Source organism: Chlorocebus sabaeus, chromosome 7 (genome assembly GCF_047675955.1).
Source record: "Chlorocebus sabaeus isolate Y175 chromosome 7, mChlSab1.0.hap1, whole genome shotgun sequence".
Taxonomy (NCBI): Eukaryota; Metazoa; Chordata; class Mammalia; order Primates; family Cercopithecidae; genus Chlorocebus; species Chlorocebus sabaeus.
The window spans coordinates 118,802,067-118,823,614 of NC_132910.1; the positions used below are offsets into that span (position 1 = coordinate 118,802,067).

Here is a 21,548-nt window from a genome sequence, read left to right on the forward strand (position 1 = left end):
CTAACATTGTTTTAATATGCATAGTGCTGTAAGAAATGTCTTTTTTTTTTTTTTTTTGAGATGGAGTTTCACTCCTGTTGCCCAAGCTGCAGTGCAATGGCATGATCTCGACTCACTGCAACCTCCACCTCCTGGGTTCAAGCGATGCTCCTGCCTCAGCCTCCTGAGTATCTGGGATTACAGGCATGCATCACCACGCCCAGCTAATGTTTTGTATTTTTAGTAGAAATGGGGTTTCACCATTTAGCCAGGCTGGTCTCCAACTCCTGACCTCAGATGATCTGCCCATCTCAGCCTCCCAAAGTATTGGGATTACAGGCGTGAGCCACCATGCCCAGACAAGAAATGTCATTTTTAAGTACTTTTCTTTTAACCCAAAGTTTACATACCTTTTTGCTTTTTACATATCACGTTAAATTTAGCCTGAAAACATTACTTTATCAAGCTCTACAAAACTATGCTAAAGCAGATTAAAACAATTTTAAAATAAAGTACTTACACTCAAGGAATTTAAAATCTACTAAAGAATTTATACTCTAGTGAAGAACTTTTCACTGTACATATAAAGTCTCAGAGTTTGTTAAACCCTCAGTTTTGCTGAATAATTCATACCTCCTGGAAAACCTTGGCTGATACACTAAATTGCACTGCCTGGAAAACTGGAAGTCACATTTGCCTCTTTCCTCTGAAATACCCTTGTCATTTGCAGTCAATTAGCAAGTTCTGTAAATTATTTCTCTTCACACATTTCTCTCTTTAAACTCACTTACACAGCCTTGATTTAGATCTTCATCATTTTGTGCCCAGGCTAATGCTGAAACTCCTAAATGGTCCTGTCTACCCCTAGTCCTTTCCCACTCCAGTCTATCCCCAAACTGTAGCCAGAATGACTCAAAATCTAAATTTTCACACATCACTTTGTCACTTTAATCCTTGAATGTTTCTGTTGTTTCTCCCTACAAATATCCGCGTTTCCATGCGTTACTCAGAAGTATGGGGAATCATCAGTCCTTAGTCATCTTGGGAGTAAGATAATGGCCAAGTGACAATTCAAAGACAGCAGAAATCTTTACTTGAAGGGAAAGAGGGAGCAGAGAGTTTATTCAAAGGGACGGGACACTCTGAAAGATGAGGCAGAGCAGGCTGCTGAAAGAGAACGGGCCAGCAGAGTCCTGGGTTGGGTTTTTACAACGTTGGATTTTTCTTCACGTTTCCCGCTCTGTCTCCGCTCTGTCTCAAGTCTCTGCCTTTTTTCTTCATCTAGTTTTTCTCCTTCTGCCATAAGCCCTTGCCTTTTACCTGCCTAGTTTCCACCCCAGGTTTGTGGGGCCCTCCCTTACTACTAGTCGGTGCGCATGCGTGGGCCAGGTGTTGGATACGAATTCTATCTAATGGCTGCGTTGCTCATTACCGCCACCCCAGGAAGGTCTTACAGCAGTCAAATTTGTACTTGTGCCTGTATATCTCTTAAGAATTTCTTCTTTGCCCTTTTTCTTTCTTTCTGCTCTCAGTTGACTAATTGTCCACCCATTCCAGCATTAGAGACGCTATTAATATGTAAATGGTGGGTGGTCCCTTGGACCTGAGACTTCCCAAGCTTTTCCTTTCTCAAAGGCTCCCAACCTGCTCATGTCTAGCCATCTGCCTACACGTATTCCTACACATGGAATAAACCTAATGCCTTCCCAGGGCGCACAAAGCCTTCCTTGCTTTGTTCCTGCTCTCCATCTTCATCCCTCTTCCCTTCCCTAACACAGCGTTCACCAGCAGCCAGATGGAACTGCTCTACTTGTAGTCCTTCGAATTCACCATGGCTGCCCCTCACCTCCAGTCACGTTGTTTTATCTATGTGCAATAACCTGATTTCAGTACCACATGCTGGACACCTATCATCCTTCCAGGTACTGGACACAAGACCTCACCGCCCACCACCAGATGGAGTGGAACAGACTTGGGCTGCTAGTACATCCTTTTTTTAACTTCCTCACAGTAACTAATGACACCTCTGTGAGTTTGTTTGTATCTGTTTCACTTTACCACAGTCTAAATCCTTGAAAGCTGGGATGGTTCTTGTTCATCCTAGAGCTTACCACAAATGTCTGTCTAGCATACCAAGATTGCTTAATTAATGTTTATTGAATGACACTGTAAAGGTGCATCTAACTGCAGTTTCTCCGATAAGACACAGGCAGGCTTTGACTGCTCCTGGAAACCTTCGCAGTCTGTCACGCTCACCCTCTGCTCTGTGTTTCCTGCTTGGTTCCAAGAGGTCCTTATGCATAACGCCACTGGGTTGTGCTGGTTCACTTTTACATCTTGCCAAGAACACTGTCATCTCCTGGAAAAGCAGGGATTGTAATATTTGCTGCTCTCCCTTCAGAGCCCAGCCTAGGTCTGGCATAGAAAAGGCATTTTGTTTACAGAATCAGTACATCTAAGGCATTATGTTCTGCCTATTTACTTTTTTTCAAAAGAAAAGGAAAAACATCCTTTCATTATCCACTCTGTAGTTAAAATGAATCTATGCCAATTGCCTAGATTTCTCTTTTCCCTCACTCCTTGCCCTGGCTGCCACCAGGTTAATGTCCCTGACCATCAGTAAGGTCTTCCTGACATCTACCACTGCTCACATTTAGGACTTCTTCTTCCAGCTGGCCCAGGTGTATCTCCTGCTACTTTTCCCTTTCTGTGGTGAGAATGTATACATTAGCCCCTATGTTAAACAATGATATTTTAAATTTTCATTAACAAGAATAATCAAGAGTTGACAGAATCATTTTCTTAGCTGCTGAGTGAAGTACAATTCTCAGCAGGCTCCATAAACACTTCTTACTTGACAGTTTACGTTGGTGCAGAGTGGCTGAATTTCATCAGCTTTGCCTCACCTATTGCAGAAATTAATCCCCAGACTCAACTGAAAATCCACTTGGAATTCTACTGATTGACATATTTATCAAAGTAATTCATGAGGTCACTTCTGATCTTCCCCACCAAAGGAAGCGCTAGTTAAAAACAATGCAGTGACACCAAGGCAACAATGAAATGCCCTTGTGAATGGGAACAAGAACAAACAGACAATGATTCTTGAAGGAGTTCAAATTCAGCATTGATGCAATTCATTTTCTCATTTTTCATCTAAAACATGGACTATCCGGTCTAAAATATGCTGGTTTCTGTCATTCATTTAACCCACTTTGTTGGTTAAGCAATTTAGTGCCCGGGCTGACTTGCCCAAAAGTAAAACTTGAACCAAGGTTATCTGACTATTAAATTGTTTCTTCCACAAGTTCTCAGTAATGCCCACTGTTCTCAATGGAGCAAACACTCAGGCTTACAAGGGCAGACTGTGAATTCCCTCACATCCTTCAAGGTTTTGCTTAAGTGTCAACTACTCAAGAGGGCCTAATCTAAAGTTGTCACTCACTCCAAGCCCTATGCTAGAGCTCCAGGTACCCCTCACCTGACCCACAGGAGGAAGTTCAGGGCAAGCCTATCATCTAACAGTCTTAGTCAGTAAGTTAAGGCAATCCCGAATGCCCTCTAAGGCCAAAATGGTGTGTGTAATTAGGTATTCTCTCTCCAGGTGCCAAGATTGTTGTTCCTTTTTTTTTTTTTTTCCTTTTCTTTCTTTGAGACAAAGCCTCGCTCTGTCACCCAGGCTGGAGTGCACTGGCGCGATCTCAGGTCACTGCAACCTCCGCCTCCTGGGTTCAAGCAATTCTCCTGCATCAGCCTCCCCAAGTAGCTGGGATTACAGGAGCGTGCCACCACACCCAGCTAATTTTTTGTATTTTTAGTAGAGATGGGGATTTGCCATGTTGGCCAGGCTGGTCTTGCACTCCTGACCTCAGGTGATCCACCCACCTTGGCCTCCCAAAGTGCTGGGATTACAGGCATGAGCCACTGTGTCCAGTCGTTGTTCTTACTCTACCACTAGAAAATTGACCTATTCCATTCCAGTAGGTGTAACCTCAGTTTTTTTCTATCATTTCCAACTTACACCTAGAACTTTAATATGGAATGGTCAGGTACAAGAGGGACAAAGCCATTTGTATCCAGCTTCCAGAAAGCTATTATGTCCCACACATAGTGTACCCAAAACAATGATCCTTATCCTTATGATCTGGGGTGATGAGATTCCAGAGAGAATCCAAGTGACTGATCCAGAATTGAGTTTGAATTCCTATGTCCACTTTTGATTAGGCTGCCACCCAGAGAATAGGCCAACCAGGACACCCTGAGGTTGGTACTGTAACTGCCCAATGGTTTCTCCTTGCCCACTGACAAGACAGAGCTGATTTATCAAGACAGGGGAATATAAATAGAGAGAGTTTAATTCACACAGAGACAGCTGTACAGGAGACGGGAGTTCTATTATTACTCAAATCAGTCTCTCCAAAAACTTGGGGATTGGGGTTTTTAAGGATAATTTAGTGGGTAGGGGTCAGAAAGTGTGGAGTACTGATTGGCTGGTTCAGAAATGAAATCATAGGGAGTCAAAGCTGTCCTCCACTGAGTCAGGTGCTGGGTGGGGGCCACAAGACCAGATGAGCCAGCTTATCAACCTGGGTGTTGACAGCTAATCCACTGAGTACAGGGTCTGCAAAATATCTCAAGCACTCAGCCTAGGTTTTATAATACTGATGTGGTATTGCTTCCCAGCCCTTTGGCTAAAATCAAGTGTATAATACTGATGTTTTCCTGAGGAACAATTTAGGGAGGTTCAGAATGTCACAGCCTCCAGCTGCAAGACTCCTAAACCATAATTTCTCATCTTGTAGCTAATTTGTTAGTCTTGCAAAGGCAGCCTAGGGGATTTGTTTTAGAAAAGAGCTGTTATTGTCTTTGTTTCAAAGTTAAACTATAACCTAACTTCCTCCCAAAGTTAGTTCGACCTATGACCCGGAATAAACAAGTACAGCTTGGACGTTAGAAGTAAGATGGAGTCAGGCCAGCTCTCTTTCACTGTAATTGCCTCAGTTGTAAGTTTTGCAAAGGCAGTTTCAGTATTAAGAGAAAGAAAGAAGCATCATGCTTAGAAAAGGTCAGAATGAAATCCCAAATTTAAAAACAGGTTTATATGACCCTCTTCCTCCATCATGGTCATTTTCCAAGAAACTGAAAGGAGGTTAATATTTTCCAGGAACTACTGAATTCTAGAACCAAACTTCCCTGCTAAGCTAAGTAGGCCAGATGAAGGTCAAGAAGATACTGAGCTGGTCAATTTGCAGCAATACCAGAAGCCTAGGGGTGGTGGAGAGCATCAAATACCTTGACTCTTAGTCTATTGTTGAGTGGCTTTTTTTTTTCTTTGAGACAGAGTCCTGCTCTGTCACCCAGGCTGGAGTGCAGTGGCATGATCTTGGCTCACTGCAACCTCTACCTCCCAGGTTCAAGCAGCCTCCTGTGTAGCTGGGATTACAGATGCATGCCACCACGCCTGGCTAATTTTTTGTATTTTTAGTAGGGATGAGGTTTCACCTTGTTGGCCAGGCTGGTCTTGAACTCCTGACCTCAGATGATCCAACCACCTCGGCCTCCCAAAGTGCTGGGATTGCAGGCATGAGCCACCATGCCCAGCCTTGAGTGGCATTTTTAATAAAACTGCATGATGGTCAGACATCAAGTAATCTAGAAAGCCAAAAACATGGCACAGATTATTTTCATGGGCCACAGTGATGGGCAGAAGTCAGCTGATTGAACTGAAACAGCAATATTGTAACTTGACAAAGTGTTATCATTTGTGAGGACCTGCAGGAGCCTATGAGGTGCTCAAAGTCTGAAGCAATCCATCTGCCAGAACTGCAGGGGCACTATCCTATGAATTGTGATTTCCTTTGCCAGGAAAAATGCAAGTCAACCTTTGATGAAAGTGACAAGATTGGCAAGTGGTGGTAACCTTGGCATCAGAAACATAGAATGCTTTACCACATGCCCAGTCTGATGATTAATCCAGGTAGCAATTGTGGATCTGAGCAATGCAGGCTGGATCAGCACCTGGATTCCAGTTGATCTCATCAGACAATCAGCCCTTACTGTGGACAGCTGCAAGAAGGACACAAAAGTTATCAGCACCTGCAATTTTTCCCCACAGACTACAGAAGGAAACTCCTGTTTAATATGCAGTTTGTGTTTTTCCAAGAGTTAACCCAAAGAAAAAGCTAACAGCCCAAGAGTGAATAAAAAGATTGAGTTTATCAAGGGGAACACTGTTCAGAGCTATGATAGCCTTGATTTCTGCCCGCGGGGCAATAGTCATTCATTTTTGGTTCTGCACAGGTGTTTCTGAGTTGAGCAGCCACAGCAGCCCAGTGGACACTATCTGGTTTCAGCTTATCTGAATCGCCAGTGAACTAGGCCATGGCATTTAGGGCAACAGATTGAGGTCCCCATTGAATCAGCAGCTTGCTGATTTCCCCAACAGTTTCCCCCAAAGGAATAGCTACCATTTTTTTTTTTCATGTAAATGCAAGACACTGCAGGGTCCAGGTCTACTGGATTCTTCGATGTACCACTTCTATTTGACAGGTGAGACTGGCTGGTTTCCTTCCACCTTGCCACTCATTGAGTCCCAGTTGACCTACTCCAATATGGGAATGTCAGGCATCAGGGTCACAAGGCCTGCATGGATCAGGCATTCAGTTTCTATAAAAGTCCAATAGAGGCCAGTAGCTGCTTTTCAAAAGGGATATACCCAGAATTGTATCAGGAAGGCAACAAGTTTAAAACATCAAGAGGCACCTTTGAGAGACTGCTTTCCCTTGCCAGAGGCTCCAATCAGCAAACAGTCTATCATAGAAACTTGTACCTGAAAGTGATCATCAGGCTTATGGGGCTTCATAGGTAGTAGCACTTCTTACATCTGCTGTTTTCCCATGGAAAGCATGCCCTCCAGTATTTAGGAGCATTCACAGAAGAAACAAATAAACATGAATACCAAGTACGTTCAACAGTGGAAGTTATATTAGTCTAAAGGTCTCCATTCATAAGGTTTTTTGACTCTCCTTCTCCATTTCAAACCTTGCTCAAACCCGTCCTTTGAATTTGGGTGTACTTTCACCGATGATGGCCCGGGTAGAATGGTGACATGGACACCCGCATCCAACAAATTCACATATCCTTGAGTCCTCCAGCTCCACAAAGGCAAATGTGCATGGCCCTAATCCACAATGGGAACAGGAAGATCTCTATCCCACCTTCACTCACTTTTTTCCTGAAAGCAGTAGAAGTTGGGGTAGAGGGAAGGAAAAGATCAGGGGACGTGAGGGAGACAGTGGCTCTCCATCAGTCAGCATGGCACGTTGATTTCCTGTACAGTTGCTGTGCACACCTCAATCAAATGAGTTTCCAATGGTTTTGGCCTGCGCAACATTCTCCATCGGGGGCAACTTCATCATTACCGACCCTATGTGTTTCAGCTTTGTGGGCCCTTGAGTCAGAGGTCAGAACCACAGTTATTTCTGTCCCAGTCAAGGGATTTGAGCCCCTTGAGTGACTTGGGTTTGACCCGTATGTGACTTTTTTTTTTTGAGAGGAGTCTTGCTGTATTACCTGGAGTGCAGTGGCACAATCTCAGCTCACCGCAACCTGTCTCCTGGGTTCAAGCAATTCTCTGCCTCAACCTCCTGAGTAGCTGGGATTACAGGTGCCCACCACCACATCCAGCTAATTTTTGTATTTTTAGTAGAGACAGGGTTTCACCATCTTGGCCAGGCTGGTCTTGAACTCCTGACCTTGTGATCCACCCGCTTTGGTCTCCCAAAGTGCTGGGATTACAGGCATGAGCCACTGTGCCCGGCCATGACAATTTTTTTTAGTGAGTCAGTCTTTGAAATGGACTCTATCTTACTTGCTAACCTATGTTCACAATAACATCTCTTATCTCAAGTTTTTTCCTGTAATTGACATAAAAGCTGGGGAAATTTTCTAGGTGCATATAATTTTTGCCCAGTATTTTTATTCCACCTTGTTTTATACTCCCCCAAATTAGTCATTATTATGCCATTGTATAAGTTAGTGTTTCTTTAGTTTTATTTGTGATTCCTAATTTATTTGTACAGTTTTCTTCTAATACCCAATTCTATGTTTCTGATTTCAATGTGATTTTTTTCAAAAGGACATTCATTAACAGTTCCTTTTTTTCTGGAAATAACAAATGAATGTTAAGTTATTTCAGTCTTTTCCTGAGTATATTTTTATTATTTTCTCATTGTTAAATATTAGTTTAGATAGCTATAGAATTCTGGGATCAATTCTAGTTATTTTTCCCCACATCTTTGCAAATATAACTTCAGTGTTTTTTTTGTTTTGTTTTTTGTTTTTTTTTTCTGGCCCTTATTGACACTTCTGAGAAAACTCTTCTGACATTGAGAGGTATTATTTTGTTTGTTTTGGTCCTTTTTTCTATAGATTCTCTGTTATTCTCTGGATGCTTTTAAGATAGATTTATTTTTGGTATTCTGTAGTTTTACTGTGGTAGTCAACACGCTTGTATATATTTGTCTAAATAACTGAGGATTCACCTATTCTGGAAGACTGGAAATAATGTTTCTCCAGCATTGTTCACATTCTCTCCTACTGTAAATCCTATTAGACCAAAGTCTGTCCTTCTAATTCACTCTTTGAAGTCTGCTAACTTTATGTTACCATGTAAATACCATATATTTCTTATCTGCATATGTGGAATATTTTTGTCATTTTAAAATGTATTTTCCCAATGTACTGATTCATTTTTAGTTTTTTATTAGCTACTCTTTTTAGTTTTTAATTTCTAGAATTTTATTTGCTTTCTTTAAAAAGTCTGTTAACTTTTTTCATAGTATTCCCTCAGATTGTTATTAATGATCTCAAGTTCATGGAGTTTCAATTCTGATTGTTGCAGATTCCACTATATCATCTGGGAGATGGGTCTGGGTTTTTGTTTCTTTAGGGAGAATCTTTTTCTGTTCGGGAGTGTCCGAGAATTTCTAAAGATTGGCTTTGCATTTGCTTCTTCTGTTCCACGAGAACCACCAGTTTAAGATCAGCTTTCCTGATGATTTTTCTAAATGGAGGTCTCAGTTCATATGAGTTAAATAAATTCGAGCTTCAAGCCCAAGGAAAGCACAGATCTATTGTTTCAGATTATCAGGGAAAATGTTCTCCTACTCAAAGCCCAGGCAATGAGTGGTAAGCATGAGTTTTCTGCCAATCTTTCAATGCTGAATGATATTTTCTTCTAGTTCACTCTGCTCCTGAGGATACAACCCTTTGAGGATAGCAATCTCATATGGGAGGTTTCAGATTTAATTCCCTGTGTTGTGTTGCCCAGTAAATGTTCTCTTTTCCTCATAGAGTGCCGTAAATTAGGCATTAAAGCCCAAACCAAATAGTTCTCAAAACCAGCCTCTACTTTCCCCAGTCACTTGCAGGATCATCTCCGATCAGCTCACTTGTTTATCTTCTGGTTTTCATTTTTTCCCTGATTGTTACATCAAGCTGTTTCTCTTTCTTCTGAAATTATGTATACTGTTAAAAGTATTTTTGTTACTTTTTATCAGGTATTTGAAAGGGGAGAGTTTTAGCTTTAATATACTATATGTGTCTAGAAGACCAAAGTATTATCATTATTATCAGACAAAAAAAAATAACCCAAATTTCACTGAAAATTAAATCATAATGTAAACTGCAAAAATATCTGTAAAATGAAGTTATTCGAAAGAATATTCTCTTACCACTGCAAAGTGACGAAGCAACTTGCACAAACATTTTTATAATACTGTCACCTGAAGAATAACAAGGTTCATGAATTTGGAAAGGGAAGCTTTATTTTTTATAAAAGGTTGTAGCCTGCAGGGTAGCCATTCTGACAGGCTGGGAAGCATGGTCTCCTGCCCAAAACTGGAAACAGACACTTTGATAGCCAGAAATAAGACAGGAATGTATGCGGAACAGGGTGGCTGAATATACATGTTCAATGAGTTCTAGGAGTCATGAATATTTATGAACGGAGAAACACGCACATGCGCAGTTAAGCTTCACACCTCTCCACGGGACCCATGTTCAAAACATGGTGGTGTTAGCATGTTGCAAGGGTGGAATGTTCAGTCCTCTGACACTGAAAGTGACAGAAAACCCTCACTGCACATCCTCCGTAGACTGGCCAGAACCACTCAGTGGTCGGTGGTCTCTAGCCAGGAAAGAATGCTGGCTGTTGTTTTGTCTAAATCACAAAAAAGAGAGGCAGTGTAAGAGGGTTGGTTGATATCGGGGGTGGAGTAAGTCTTTCCAAAGGGCTGGTTTCTGGTTAACTCTTAGGAAAGAAAGGCAGTGAGCTAGAGAGGGGGTATCATAAGGTGTATTCTACCTTCCATCCCATCATTGCTAGGAACTCAGTTTTCAAGATTGCTCTGGGGCCCCCTTGGCCAGGAAGTTGAGGGGCTTAGGATTTCATTTTAATTTTTCATTATAATATAAAATTATGCAAGTATTTACATAGTGACCACTGGGGGAGGGAGATAGAATTAAGACAAATTCTAAATTTCACTTTATACAGCATGCATCATTGATATTTAAACAGCAAATAACGTTTTAAATAATAATAGAAAAAGCCATATAAGTGAAAAGCATATGAAACTATTCCCCTGAGCATATTCAGACAAGAAAAATGTTAGTCTTACTTCTATTTCTTGCCCCTGTTTATCCGTAATAAGATAAAGGTAAGATGAATAAGAAATAAGAAAATGCCATTTGATTTTTAATTTAAATGGAGTGGTTAGAATAGCTGCAGCAGGGGTAGTCTGCAGTTTCACTGGCAACACAACAGCTCAATTTGCAAAGCAAGTACTCATTAGCTTAATGTAAGGCCAAGCTGTGATTCCAGCAGAGTCTGCTTTAGGGCAAGTCTTCAGAAAACAGGAAAGCAGAGGCAGTCAGGCTGGGGAAACTCACGCTCCAAAGGTTGCATTTGAAAAGCGGTGTATGTATATAAGTCCAAGTGAGAATGTAATACTCTAATTAGAGAACCTATTTGAAGGCTCCACTTTGAACTTGCAATGTTTAGTTATTTAAACATATTATTCAATATTTATCTTCCCAACTGGAAGTAACACTTTCTTCCAGTGTCCTGATAATAGCATGCTATTCCCACTACTTTAGCACTTACCAAATTTTGTATTGTAATTTAATTGTAATTCCTGTATTTCTCTCCACTGAAGAAAACTGCTTGATGATAAGGACCTTCACTTATTTATGTCCAAATTGCCAAGAATGACTCCAAACAAATAATTGTTGAACTACAAGTAGTCCTCATTCAGTCATTCATTTTGTACCTATATTGAAAGTGATTACCATGTCGCAGGCACAGTTCTATGGGCTGGGGAAATAGCCGTGAAGAAAACAGACCAACAGCTCTGCATGATGGAGCTTACATTCTGCCTGCTCTACCTGGGTGGGAGAGATCATGCATAGAAGGCAATAAATGCTTTGGAAAAAAGCAGAAGCCAAGTGAGAAATACAGGAAGTGTTGGGAGATGGGGTATAATTTGAAATAGAATAAACAGGGCAGGCTTCACTAAGAAAGCAGAGGGGGTGGGCCCTGTGAATACCTAGGGGAAGAACATTAAGAGCACAGTGAAGGGCAAAAGTAAAGGCCCTGACTCCAGCAGGTCTGCTGTTCCAGGTTCAGGAAGAAGCCCACTGTAGCCAGAGCAGAGAAATCAGGAGCAAGGAGAATTGTAGGTGATGCAGTCACAGAAGTTACCAAGAAGAGATCATGTATCTTGCTGACCATGTAAGGACTTTGTCATTTACATGGGAATAAAACACTCTGAGTGTTCATTTTCTTCTAAGATCAACTGTATAAAACAATGGTATAGTTCACTTTGGAGTGTGGAGTGAGAGAAAACATTTTGAGCAGAGGAGTAACTAATCTGATTTTTATTTTCCCAGGATCACACTTTCAGGGGTGTTGATGGAGACTGCAAGGTACAAGGACAGAAGAGAAACTCACTTGGAGGCTATTTTATATATATAATAAATAAGTAAATTATATATATGTAGTAGCCATCCAGCAATCCTATTTATATCAGATATCATCTAATATATATATCTGATATTGTTTATTTTCCTAAAATTGTATTTTTTTTTACAAAATTAGTTCACTGTAAGTATAGCTATGTACACACACACACAGACACACACACACACACACACACACACACACGCGCGCCTGAGATTAAAAACAAAGATACAGGCGCCATCTAGTGGCACTACTAATCTCAGTCTACAGTTTAGTATTAGTATAAAAATATGATCTGTAAAGGGAAGAAATATGTTGTGATACGTGTGTGGGGTGGGAGTAGTGATCAAAGAAATGTGACTAAAGGTTAAATAACAAACTTCTGCAATGTTTGCATCATCTTCAGCTTGAACATTGCTTTTTTTATCCTTTACCAAGTTTTTCTTTATCCACATTCATCCATTATTCTTTCATTTGCTTATACATTCATTTATGTATTATTTATACACTTTACATATTTTGTGCACTCAGTACTCTGCTAGAGGTAGATGCTGAATTTTGAAGAATTTGTGAGAAAGTCCATGTCCTGATAGACTTTTGGGGGAAATATGCACATATATTTGTCATATAATGTGGTCATTGAAATATAATAAATGCACATATATTTATCATATAATGTGGTCATTGAAATATAATAAATGCAAAGATAAAGCAGTGGTGACGAAGAAATAATCAGCTTCACTTAGGGATAGAAGAAGGTTCACGGAAGAGATGATCATTTTAATGTTTCTACCTTTCTATCAACTGTCAAGTGCCACTATCCTGTAGAGATAAAAGTATATTGAATTGATCCACTTGCATTCAAACCTTCAACGCACTGCCACAAGATTTATTAAAGAATGCCTAAAACATGCCACAGGTACCACCTATTTGCTGTGTTCATCACTTTGGTGGCATATAATTAGTGGCTTCCTATGGTGCTAGCTATGTCACAGTTGTGTGCCTGATTTTCTTGTCTACATAGTGGAATGAATACAGTTCCTAACTCACAGGGTGGTTGTAATAAATTATTACAGTCATTCTAATATTCAGAATACTGTCTGGCAAATATTAAGTCTTCAGTAAATGCTGTTTGTTATGATAATCATCACAGTCTTCTGCCTGACCTACTCAACTTTCCATCATTGGGGCCTCAGGATATACCCTTTGCACTACAAGGACATCCAAAGTCTCTTTGGAAATATTCGGATTTCAAATCAACCCAACATTTATTGGAAGCTAGCTGTATACTTCACATGCACGTTTTACTCTCCCCAGAACAGTACCTTCTCTGTAGTGAAACATTATTTATTGTTGGTATCTCCTATGCCTTTGCCTGACCAAATCCCACTTCATCGTTCAAGGCTTACCTCACAACTAGGCTTTCCATGAACCTTCATTTTATGAATAATATCTCTCATTTATACATTCATACAATTCTGTAAGTTGCCTTGCCCTTAAGGGTCTCTCTCAAGTTGGCCCTCATTTTATATAGAGTAGGTGACCACCTTGCTTTTAAGTACATATTTCTCATTTTTATCCATCCTGGTGATGTTTAGCTGGAGTAAAGGGAAAAACACCTGGCCTCCAAACAGGAGACTCTATTAATTTTGAATAATTTTTACAAACTCTTCCTCTTGCCTAGGATTCTCATGTCACCTCTATCCCCAGTCCTATTAAAGAATCATTCCCCTAGGGCACCAATATTAATGATGAAGTTCATATTTTTTCTAAGGTACACTAGTGTGGAAAAAATGCTAAAACTACTAAATTACCTGATAAATAACTTGAGACCAGTGATCAAGTGGTATGGCATATACATTTGAAAGAAGTGAATAAACCGAAGATTTAAAAAAACACATTATAAATGCCAAAATAACATTTTAAAATTAAAAATTCAGAATATTGAATACAATTTCTATAAAATAAAATTCATTTATGTTGATGCAGTTTGAACACAGCACAATCAAGATATAGAGCATTTCTTTCTTTCTTTCTTTTTTTTTTTTTGAGATGGTGTCTTTCTCTGTCACCCAGGCTAGAGTGCAGTGGTGCAATCTTGGCTCACTGCAACCTCTGCTGCCTGAGTTCAAGCGATTCTCCTGCCTCAGCCTCCCAAGTAGCTGGGATTATAGGCACCTGCCACCACGCCAGGCTAATTTTTGTATTTGTAGTAGAGACGGGCTTTCAGCATCTTGGCCAGGCTGGTCTTGAACTCCTGACTTCATGATCCACCTATCTCAGCCTCCCAAAGTGCTGAGATTACAGGCATGAGCAACTGCACCTGGCCAGTATAGAGCATTTCTAATACCTCCAGACTTTGTGCCTGTTCCTTTGCAGGCCATCTCCTGACATCCTCTTGCTGAAAGAAACCACTGATCTGCTTTCTACTTGTCTTTACAGATGAAATTTTGCTATTTCTAGAATTTAATATAAATATAGTCATGTCATATGTGCTCTTTTGTGTCTAGATTCATTTTCTCAGAACAATGTTTTTAAGATTCACTTGTGAAGCTATGTGTGTACTTTTATTGTTGAGTATTTTTCTAGCCCATATATATACCAATATTTGTTTATTCATTCACCTGTTGATGGACATTCCTTTTCAATTTGGGGTTCTTATGAATAAATGTGCTATAAATATTCATGTTCTTTGGGTTTATCAATGTTTGTTTTTGTTGGTTAATACTGAGGAGTGGATTTGATGGATTGTTTTTAAATATATGTTTAAACTCATGAGAAACTACAAAAGAGTTTGCTAAGGTGCTTGCAATATATTACATTCTCATCAGTGATGACAGTTCCAAATGATCCACATCCTTACCAACACCTGGTAATATCAGTCTTTTAACTGTAGCCACTCTAGAGAATATGTGGTGGTATCTCATGATGGTTTTAATATCCATTAGTCTAATGACTAATGTTTTAAGCATGAAAACATTTAAACATTCCACAGGCTTATTCCCAATTTGTATGTTTCATTTGGTGAAGTTCTAGTTGAAAGGTCTTGTCCATGTTTTCATCAGAATGTCTTATTGGGTTTTAAGAGATTCTTATATCTTCTGGGCACAAGTCTTTTGTCAAATATGTGAAGTGACAACTGTGGTTCGCTTTTACTTTCTTAAAAGTTTCTTTCAAAAATTTAAGGTTTTTATTTCAAAGAAGTTAAATTCATCATTGTTTTATATATTGTTTATTCTTTTATATATCACGTAAGATTTTTTTGTCTACACCAAGTTGCAAAGATTTGTTCCTATACTTTCTTCTAGAAGATTTAGTGTTTTGGCTTTTCTCTTTAAGTATATAGCTCTAGTACAAATTCAAATAGAATATATCAGTAAGAGCAGACATCCTTGCCTTGTTCTCCATCTTAGAGGATAAGCATTTAGTTTTTCACTGGTATCCTCTTCCCTGTAGAAAGTTTGTTAATGCCCTTTATCAGTTTGAGAAAGATTCCTTCTTTCTTTGCTAAGAATTTTTTTTATTATGATTGTGTGCTAAACATTCTCAAACGCTTTTGCTACATTATTTGGTTTAGATATGTGTCCTCTCCAAATCTCATGTTGAAATGTGACCTCCACTGCTGGAGGTGGGCCCCAAGGGAGGTGTTTGGGTCATGGGAGCGGATTCCTCATGAAGAACTCTTTCCATCAGTAATGAATTCTCCTTAAAGAGCCTGGCAGCTCCTCCCTCCAGCTCTTGCTCCCCCTTTGCCTTCTGCCATGATTGTAAGCTTCTTGAGGCTTCACCAGAAGCAGATACTGTTGCCCTGCTTCTTGAACAGCTTGCAAAACCATGAGACAATTTTTTATTTTTTTATTTTTATTTTTTTATTATTATTTTTTTTGAGATGGGGTCTTGCTCTGTCCCCCAGGCTGGAGTGCAGTGGTCGGATCTCAGCTCACTGCAAACTCCGCCTCCCGGGTTCACGCCATTCTCCTGCCTCAGCCTCCCGAGTAGCTGGGACTACAGGCGCCTGCCACCTCGCCTGGCTAGTTTTTTGTATTTTTTAGTAGAGACGGGGTTTCACCGCGTTAGCCAGGATGGTCTCAATCTCCTGACCTCGTGATCCACCCGTCTCGGCCTCCCAAAGTGCTGGGATTACAGGCTTGAGCCACTGCACCCGGCCTACCATGAGACAATTAAACCTCTTTGTAAATTACCCAGCCACAGGTTTTTCTTTATGGCAACACAAAGTGGACTAACACACTACTTCTACTGATATCATCATATACCTTTTCTCCTTATACTGCTAAAATGGAAATTTACATTGATTAATATTCAAATGCAAACCAACCTTGCATTCCTGGGATAAACCCTACTTGCTCATTAGGTGTCATTCTTTTTATGTATTACTAGATGTGCTTTATAAATATTTGAATACATATGTTTGTGTCTAGGTTTATAAGGGATATCAGTCTGCAACTTTCTTATGAAGTTTTTATTTCAATTTTTGTATTATGGCAGTGCTGGCCAGATAAAGTAAATTGAGAAATCTGTCATCCACTGATTTCTTCAAGATTTTGTGTAGGATTTACTTTTCTCCTTCCATAAGGGCTTGATAGATTACATTAGTGATTCCACCTGGGTCTAGGGATAGGCGGGAGCATTAGCTACAAATTCAATTTATTTAATTAACATTGGGCAATCTAAATTTTCTTTTTATGCTTCAGCTATTTTGGTAATTTGTATTTGTCATGGAATTTGTCTATTTCAACTAAATTTTAAAATACAGTGGCATAAATTTGTTTATAATATTTTCATTTTAACCTTTAGTGTCTGTAGTATACGTACACACAACTCTTACACTTTCAATATTGGTACTTTGTATTTTCTCTCTTCTTATAATGCTTTCATCTACTAAAAAAGAAAATCCACAGTATATGAAAGGTGTTGTTGGATTATGCCAAATAAAACGAAAATTAGGACTATTTTGTTGTTATTTCAATGTGGAATCTTTTACTTGAATTCTAGTATTGAACCACCTCAGAACTAAAGTATTGCATGATTTTAATAAAACTGAATATGCTTTACACACTTTAGTGAGAGATTATTTTAAACATCATTCAGATATCTTGGTAACCCTACAGAAAATAAATTGAGCATATATATATATATATATTTTTTTTCCCTCAAATGTTATTTTAATTCAGGGATACATGTGCAGGATGTGCAGGTTTATTTCATAGGTAAACATATGCCACGATGGTTTGTTGCACCTGTCAACCTATAACCTAGATATTAAGCCCAGCATCCATTAGCTATTCTTCCTGATGCTCTCCTTCCCACCTTACCCCTGCTCCTGACAGGCCCCAGTGTGTGTTGTTCCCATCCATGTGTCCATGTGTTCTCATCATTCAGCTCCTACCTGTAAGTGAGAACACGCAGTGTTTGGTTTTCTGTTCCTGTGTTACTTTGCAGAGGATACTGGCTTCCAACGATCCATGTCCCTGCAAAGGATATAATCTCATGCCTTTTTAATGGCTGCATAGTATTCCATGGCAGATATTTACCACATTTTCTTTATCCAGTCTATGATTGATGGGCATTTAGGCTGATTATATATTTTTGCTATTGTGAATAGTGCTGTAATGAACATATGCATGCGTGTATCTTTATAATATTAATATAATGGTTTTTATTCCTTTGGGCATATACCCAGTAATGGGATTGCTGGGTCAAATAGTATTTCTGCCTCTAGGTCTTTGAGGAATTGCCACACTGTCTTCCACAATGGTTGAACTGATGTACATGCCCAGAAAGAGTTTGAAAGTGTTCCATTTTCTCCACAACCTCACCAACATCTGTTGTTTCTTGACTTTTTAGTAATCACCATTCTGACTGGGGTGGGATGATATCTCACTGTAGTTTTGATTTGTTTTTCTCTAATAATCAGTGATGTTGAGCTTCTTTCCATGTATTTGTTGGCTGCATGTCTGTCTTCTTTTGAGAAGTGTCTGTTTATGTCTTTTGCCCACTTTTTAATGGGGTTGTTTGTTTCTTGTAAATTTGCTTAAGTTCTTTGCAGACTCACTCTGGTTATTAGACTTTTGTCAGATGGATAGATTACAAAAACTTTCCCCCATTCTGTAGGCTGTCTGTTCACTCTGATGATAGTTTCTTTTGCTGTGCAGAAGCTCTTTAGTTTAATTATATTCCGTTTGTCAATTTTTTTGCTTTTGTTGCAATTGATTTTAGAGTTTTCATCATGAAATATTTGCCTGTGCCTATGTCCTCAATAGTATTGCCTAGATTTTCTTCTAGGTTTTTTATAGTTTTGGGTTTTACATTTCAGTCTTTAATTCATCCTGAGTTAATTTTTGTATGCAGCATAAGGAAGGTGTCCAGTTTCAGTTTTCTGCATATAGCTAGACAGTTCTCCCAGCACCATTTATTAAATAGAGAATATTTTCCCCATTGCTTATTTTTGTCAGGTTTGTCAAAGATCAGATGGTTGTAGGTGTGTGGTCTTATTTCTAAGTTTTCTCTTCTCTTCCATTTGTCTGTGTGTCTGTTCTTATACCAATACCATGCTGTTTTGATTACTGTAGCCTTGCATTATAGTTTGAAGTTGGGTAGTGTGATGCCTCCAGCTTTGTTCTTTTTGCTTAGGATTGACTTGGCTATTCAGGCTCTTTTTTTGGTCCCATATGAATTTTAAAATAGTTGTTTTTTCTAATTCTGTGAAGAATGTTAATGGGAGTTTAATGGGGATAGCATTGAATCTATAAATTACTTTGAACAGTATGGCCATTTTCATGATATTGATTCTTCTTATCCATGAACATGGAATGTTCTTCCATGTGTTTGTGTCATCTCTGATTTCTTTGAGCAGTGGTTTGTAGCTCTCCTTGAAAAGATCCTCCAATTCCTTTGTTAGCTGTATTCTGAGGTATTTTATTCCTTTTGTAGCAATTCTGAATTGGAGTTCATTCATGATTTGGCTCTTGGCTTGCCTGTTGTTGGTGTATAGGAAGAGCATATGTATTTTTAAATTCTGCTTTACATTTTTGAAATAAAATGCAAAATATTTTTGTCAGTTTTCATAGCAAAAGCATTTAGCATGCATGTATTTCTCTTTAAGTGTTTGACTTTCAATATTTAAAATTATATTGCTTGTTATTTGAAGAAAGTTCTCAGACTACTTAATGAATTTACATAAGCTGTTTGGCAATAGTATAACAAGGGACTTCTGCTAAAAGAGACTGTTGCAATGATAAAATAAAGTGCATATTTTCTTTAAGGACTAATGTTTCAGTAATTCCACAAGAAAACTAAAGACCCCAATTAAATGTTTTTAAGTTTAACTTTTACATATTTTCATAATGAGATCAAAAGAGGAGCTGGAGTTTGGGGTTGGAAAAAGAAAATCATTCTATGTTCAAATGACTGCAATGTGCATAAGCTATGTCATGCAGGGGTGAAATTAAATCAATAATATTCAAGTTCGTCATCTCATGTAATGCATACGTATACATGAGAATCAGACTTGTTATTCTGTTATTATTAAATGATATGGAAAAGAAAATATTAAAAAACTTTCTGCAATTATCTCATTTCTCTTGCAAATTTGGTGACATACAATAAAAATATGTACTTTTTCCTCCACAGGACCTGATTGGGGATCTGAAGGAGCAGCTTTCAGATCACTTCAAAGATGTGATGGTTGGCCTCATGTACCCACCACCACTGTATGATGCTCATGAGCTCTGGCATGCCATGAAGGTAGTGATCTGATCCAAAAATATGCCTGTAACAAGTACAGGCCAGTATTTCAATTGAGAGGAAACTGCCCTGTGATGCTCCTACATACTTATATGATCAAGGAGAGGGGAGGGAATATCTAAGCAACGATGTAACAATGGAAATGTTGTGGTCAAGGGAAGTGGCCTTGTTAGGAAGCTGGAGCCTCCCAGGCTCAGTGGCTGGGATCAACCTGTTCTTTTGTTGTACAGAGTCACAAACGTACTGAACGAGCCCCAAGGCTGACCTCCAACAAGGAAAAGGGAACAAGCCTCCAGGGCTATTCAGATTGGTCCCTGAGTATGTATTCCTATATCGAGGAGAATGTATTAAAAATGATGTGACTCTTGTTACATTATTTGTAAAAGTTTGATTAAGTCAAAAGAAGATATTGAATCAGGGACAATATATAGATGACGTCTTTATATTTTCTTTTTATGACCTGAAGTTCATTCTTTATAGAAACAGGTTTTTTGTTTTTTGTTTTTTTCTCAAATGTATAAAAATTTTAATTCAGAAGAATTAGAATCAGTGTTTCTTAGAGGAAAGTCATTTCCATGAAATAAGTTGACTGTGGATTTGTTACAGATTTTGTTGGCTAGGGACAGGGAACAAAGAGGGCCTTGGCTTTACTTCTTTCCAAATGTAGATATTAAACACCTGCAGAACTGTTGAAATCATTCCAGTGCGATGCTTGCCAATGACCAGATTACCACAATCTGTGAACAATGTGTGACAGAAAAGAGGCAACAGGAAAAAATTAAAGGACATGGATTTTGGCCATCATATTTACTGATCCAAATAAGCATTGTACAAAAAGTATATGAATTTTAACTAATCGCTTTTAACAAACGTTGCATGTCAGTTCCTACCTCTTGCAAAATTACGTGTCTAAAAATTATTTTAAAAATAAAGTTATATGTTGCTGTTTGATTAAACAAGTGTATTTTATCAATATTTCATAGAATGCTAAGGATTTCTAAGGCTTTCCTAAAAAAGGTGTGTTGTCTTTAGATCACTTTCACAGACCAATATATGCATATGTCTGCAAGAGACCACAGAAAGCGTCCTTCCAAATATTTACGCAAATTGTACAAAATTCCACATCTAGAGAGGCAGACACAGGTCCTTAAAATATTCTTGGCAAATTAGAAAACCTGTATGCTAATGTCAGCCTGCTAAAGAATTAATATTGCAGCAGCAAATGGAATATCAAACATCATTTCAACAGCAAATGGAAATGCTCAGTGCCATGAGCATTGCTTGAACATGTCTTCCTCTGCATTGTTTAGAAATGCTCATACTGTTTTATTCTAAATGAAGAAACAGAGTTTCCTTCAGATAATATTAATTCTTCAGGATGAAATAGGTAGTAAATGGCAAAGTTGGAACTAAGATTGTGCCTACCTTCATCCTAAACACACTTCCTTTCCCCTGCCACCTCTCAAAACACTGGAAATGCTGTGTCCCTTTCTTGTACAAAAGGTGCGCTATTACTCCCAATAAGAATATCCTTACATTTATCTCTTTTTTTCCTTTCTGTAGGGAGTAGGCACTGATGAGAACTGCCTCATTGAAATACTAGCTTCAAGAACAAATGGAGAACTTTTCCAGATGCGAGAAGCCTACTGCTTGCGTAAGGAAATATGCATATGTGAATGTATTTTACACGTATGTGAACTTTATAACACGTTAAATATTCCAGTTTCTGTATTTTGAAGAATTATCTAAGACATTCTTACATTTAACCTAGGATTCACTGAGGACC

At 38.8% G+C, this 21,548-nt stretch overlaps 1 protein-coding gene across 1 annotated transcript in view; it reads left to right on the plus strand.

Moving 5' to 3' along the window:
- Nucleotides 1-21,548, plus strand: part of ANXA10 (annexin A10) — a 97,599-nt gene that overhangs the window by 49,500 nt on the left and 26,551 nt on the right. Inside the window, exons 4-5 of the mRNA XM_037993645.2 lie at nt 19,649-19,762; nt 21,326-21,416. Of these exons, the coding sequence (XP_037849573.1) occupies nt 19,649-19,762; nt 21,326-21,416 (205 nt within the window). The remainder of the gene's footprint in view (nt 1-19,648; nt 19,763-21,325; nt 21,417-21,548) is intronic.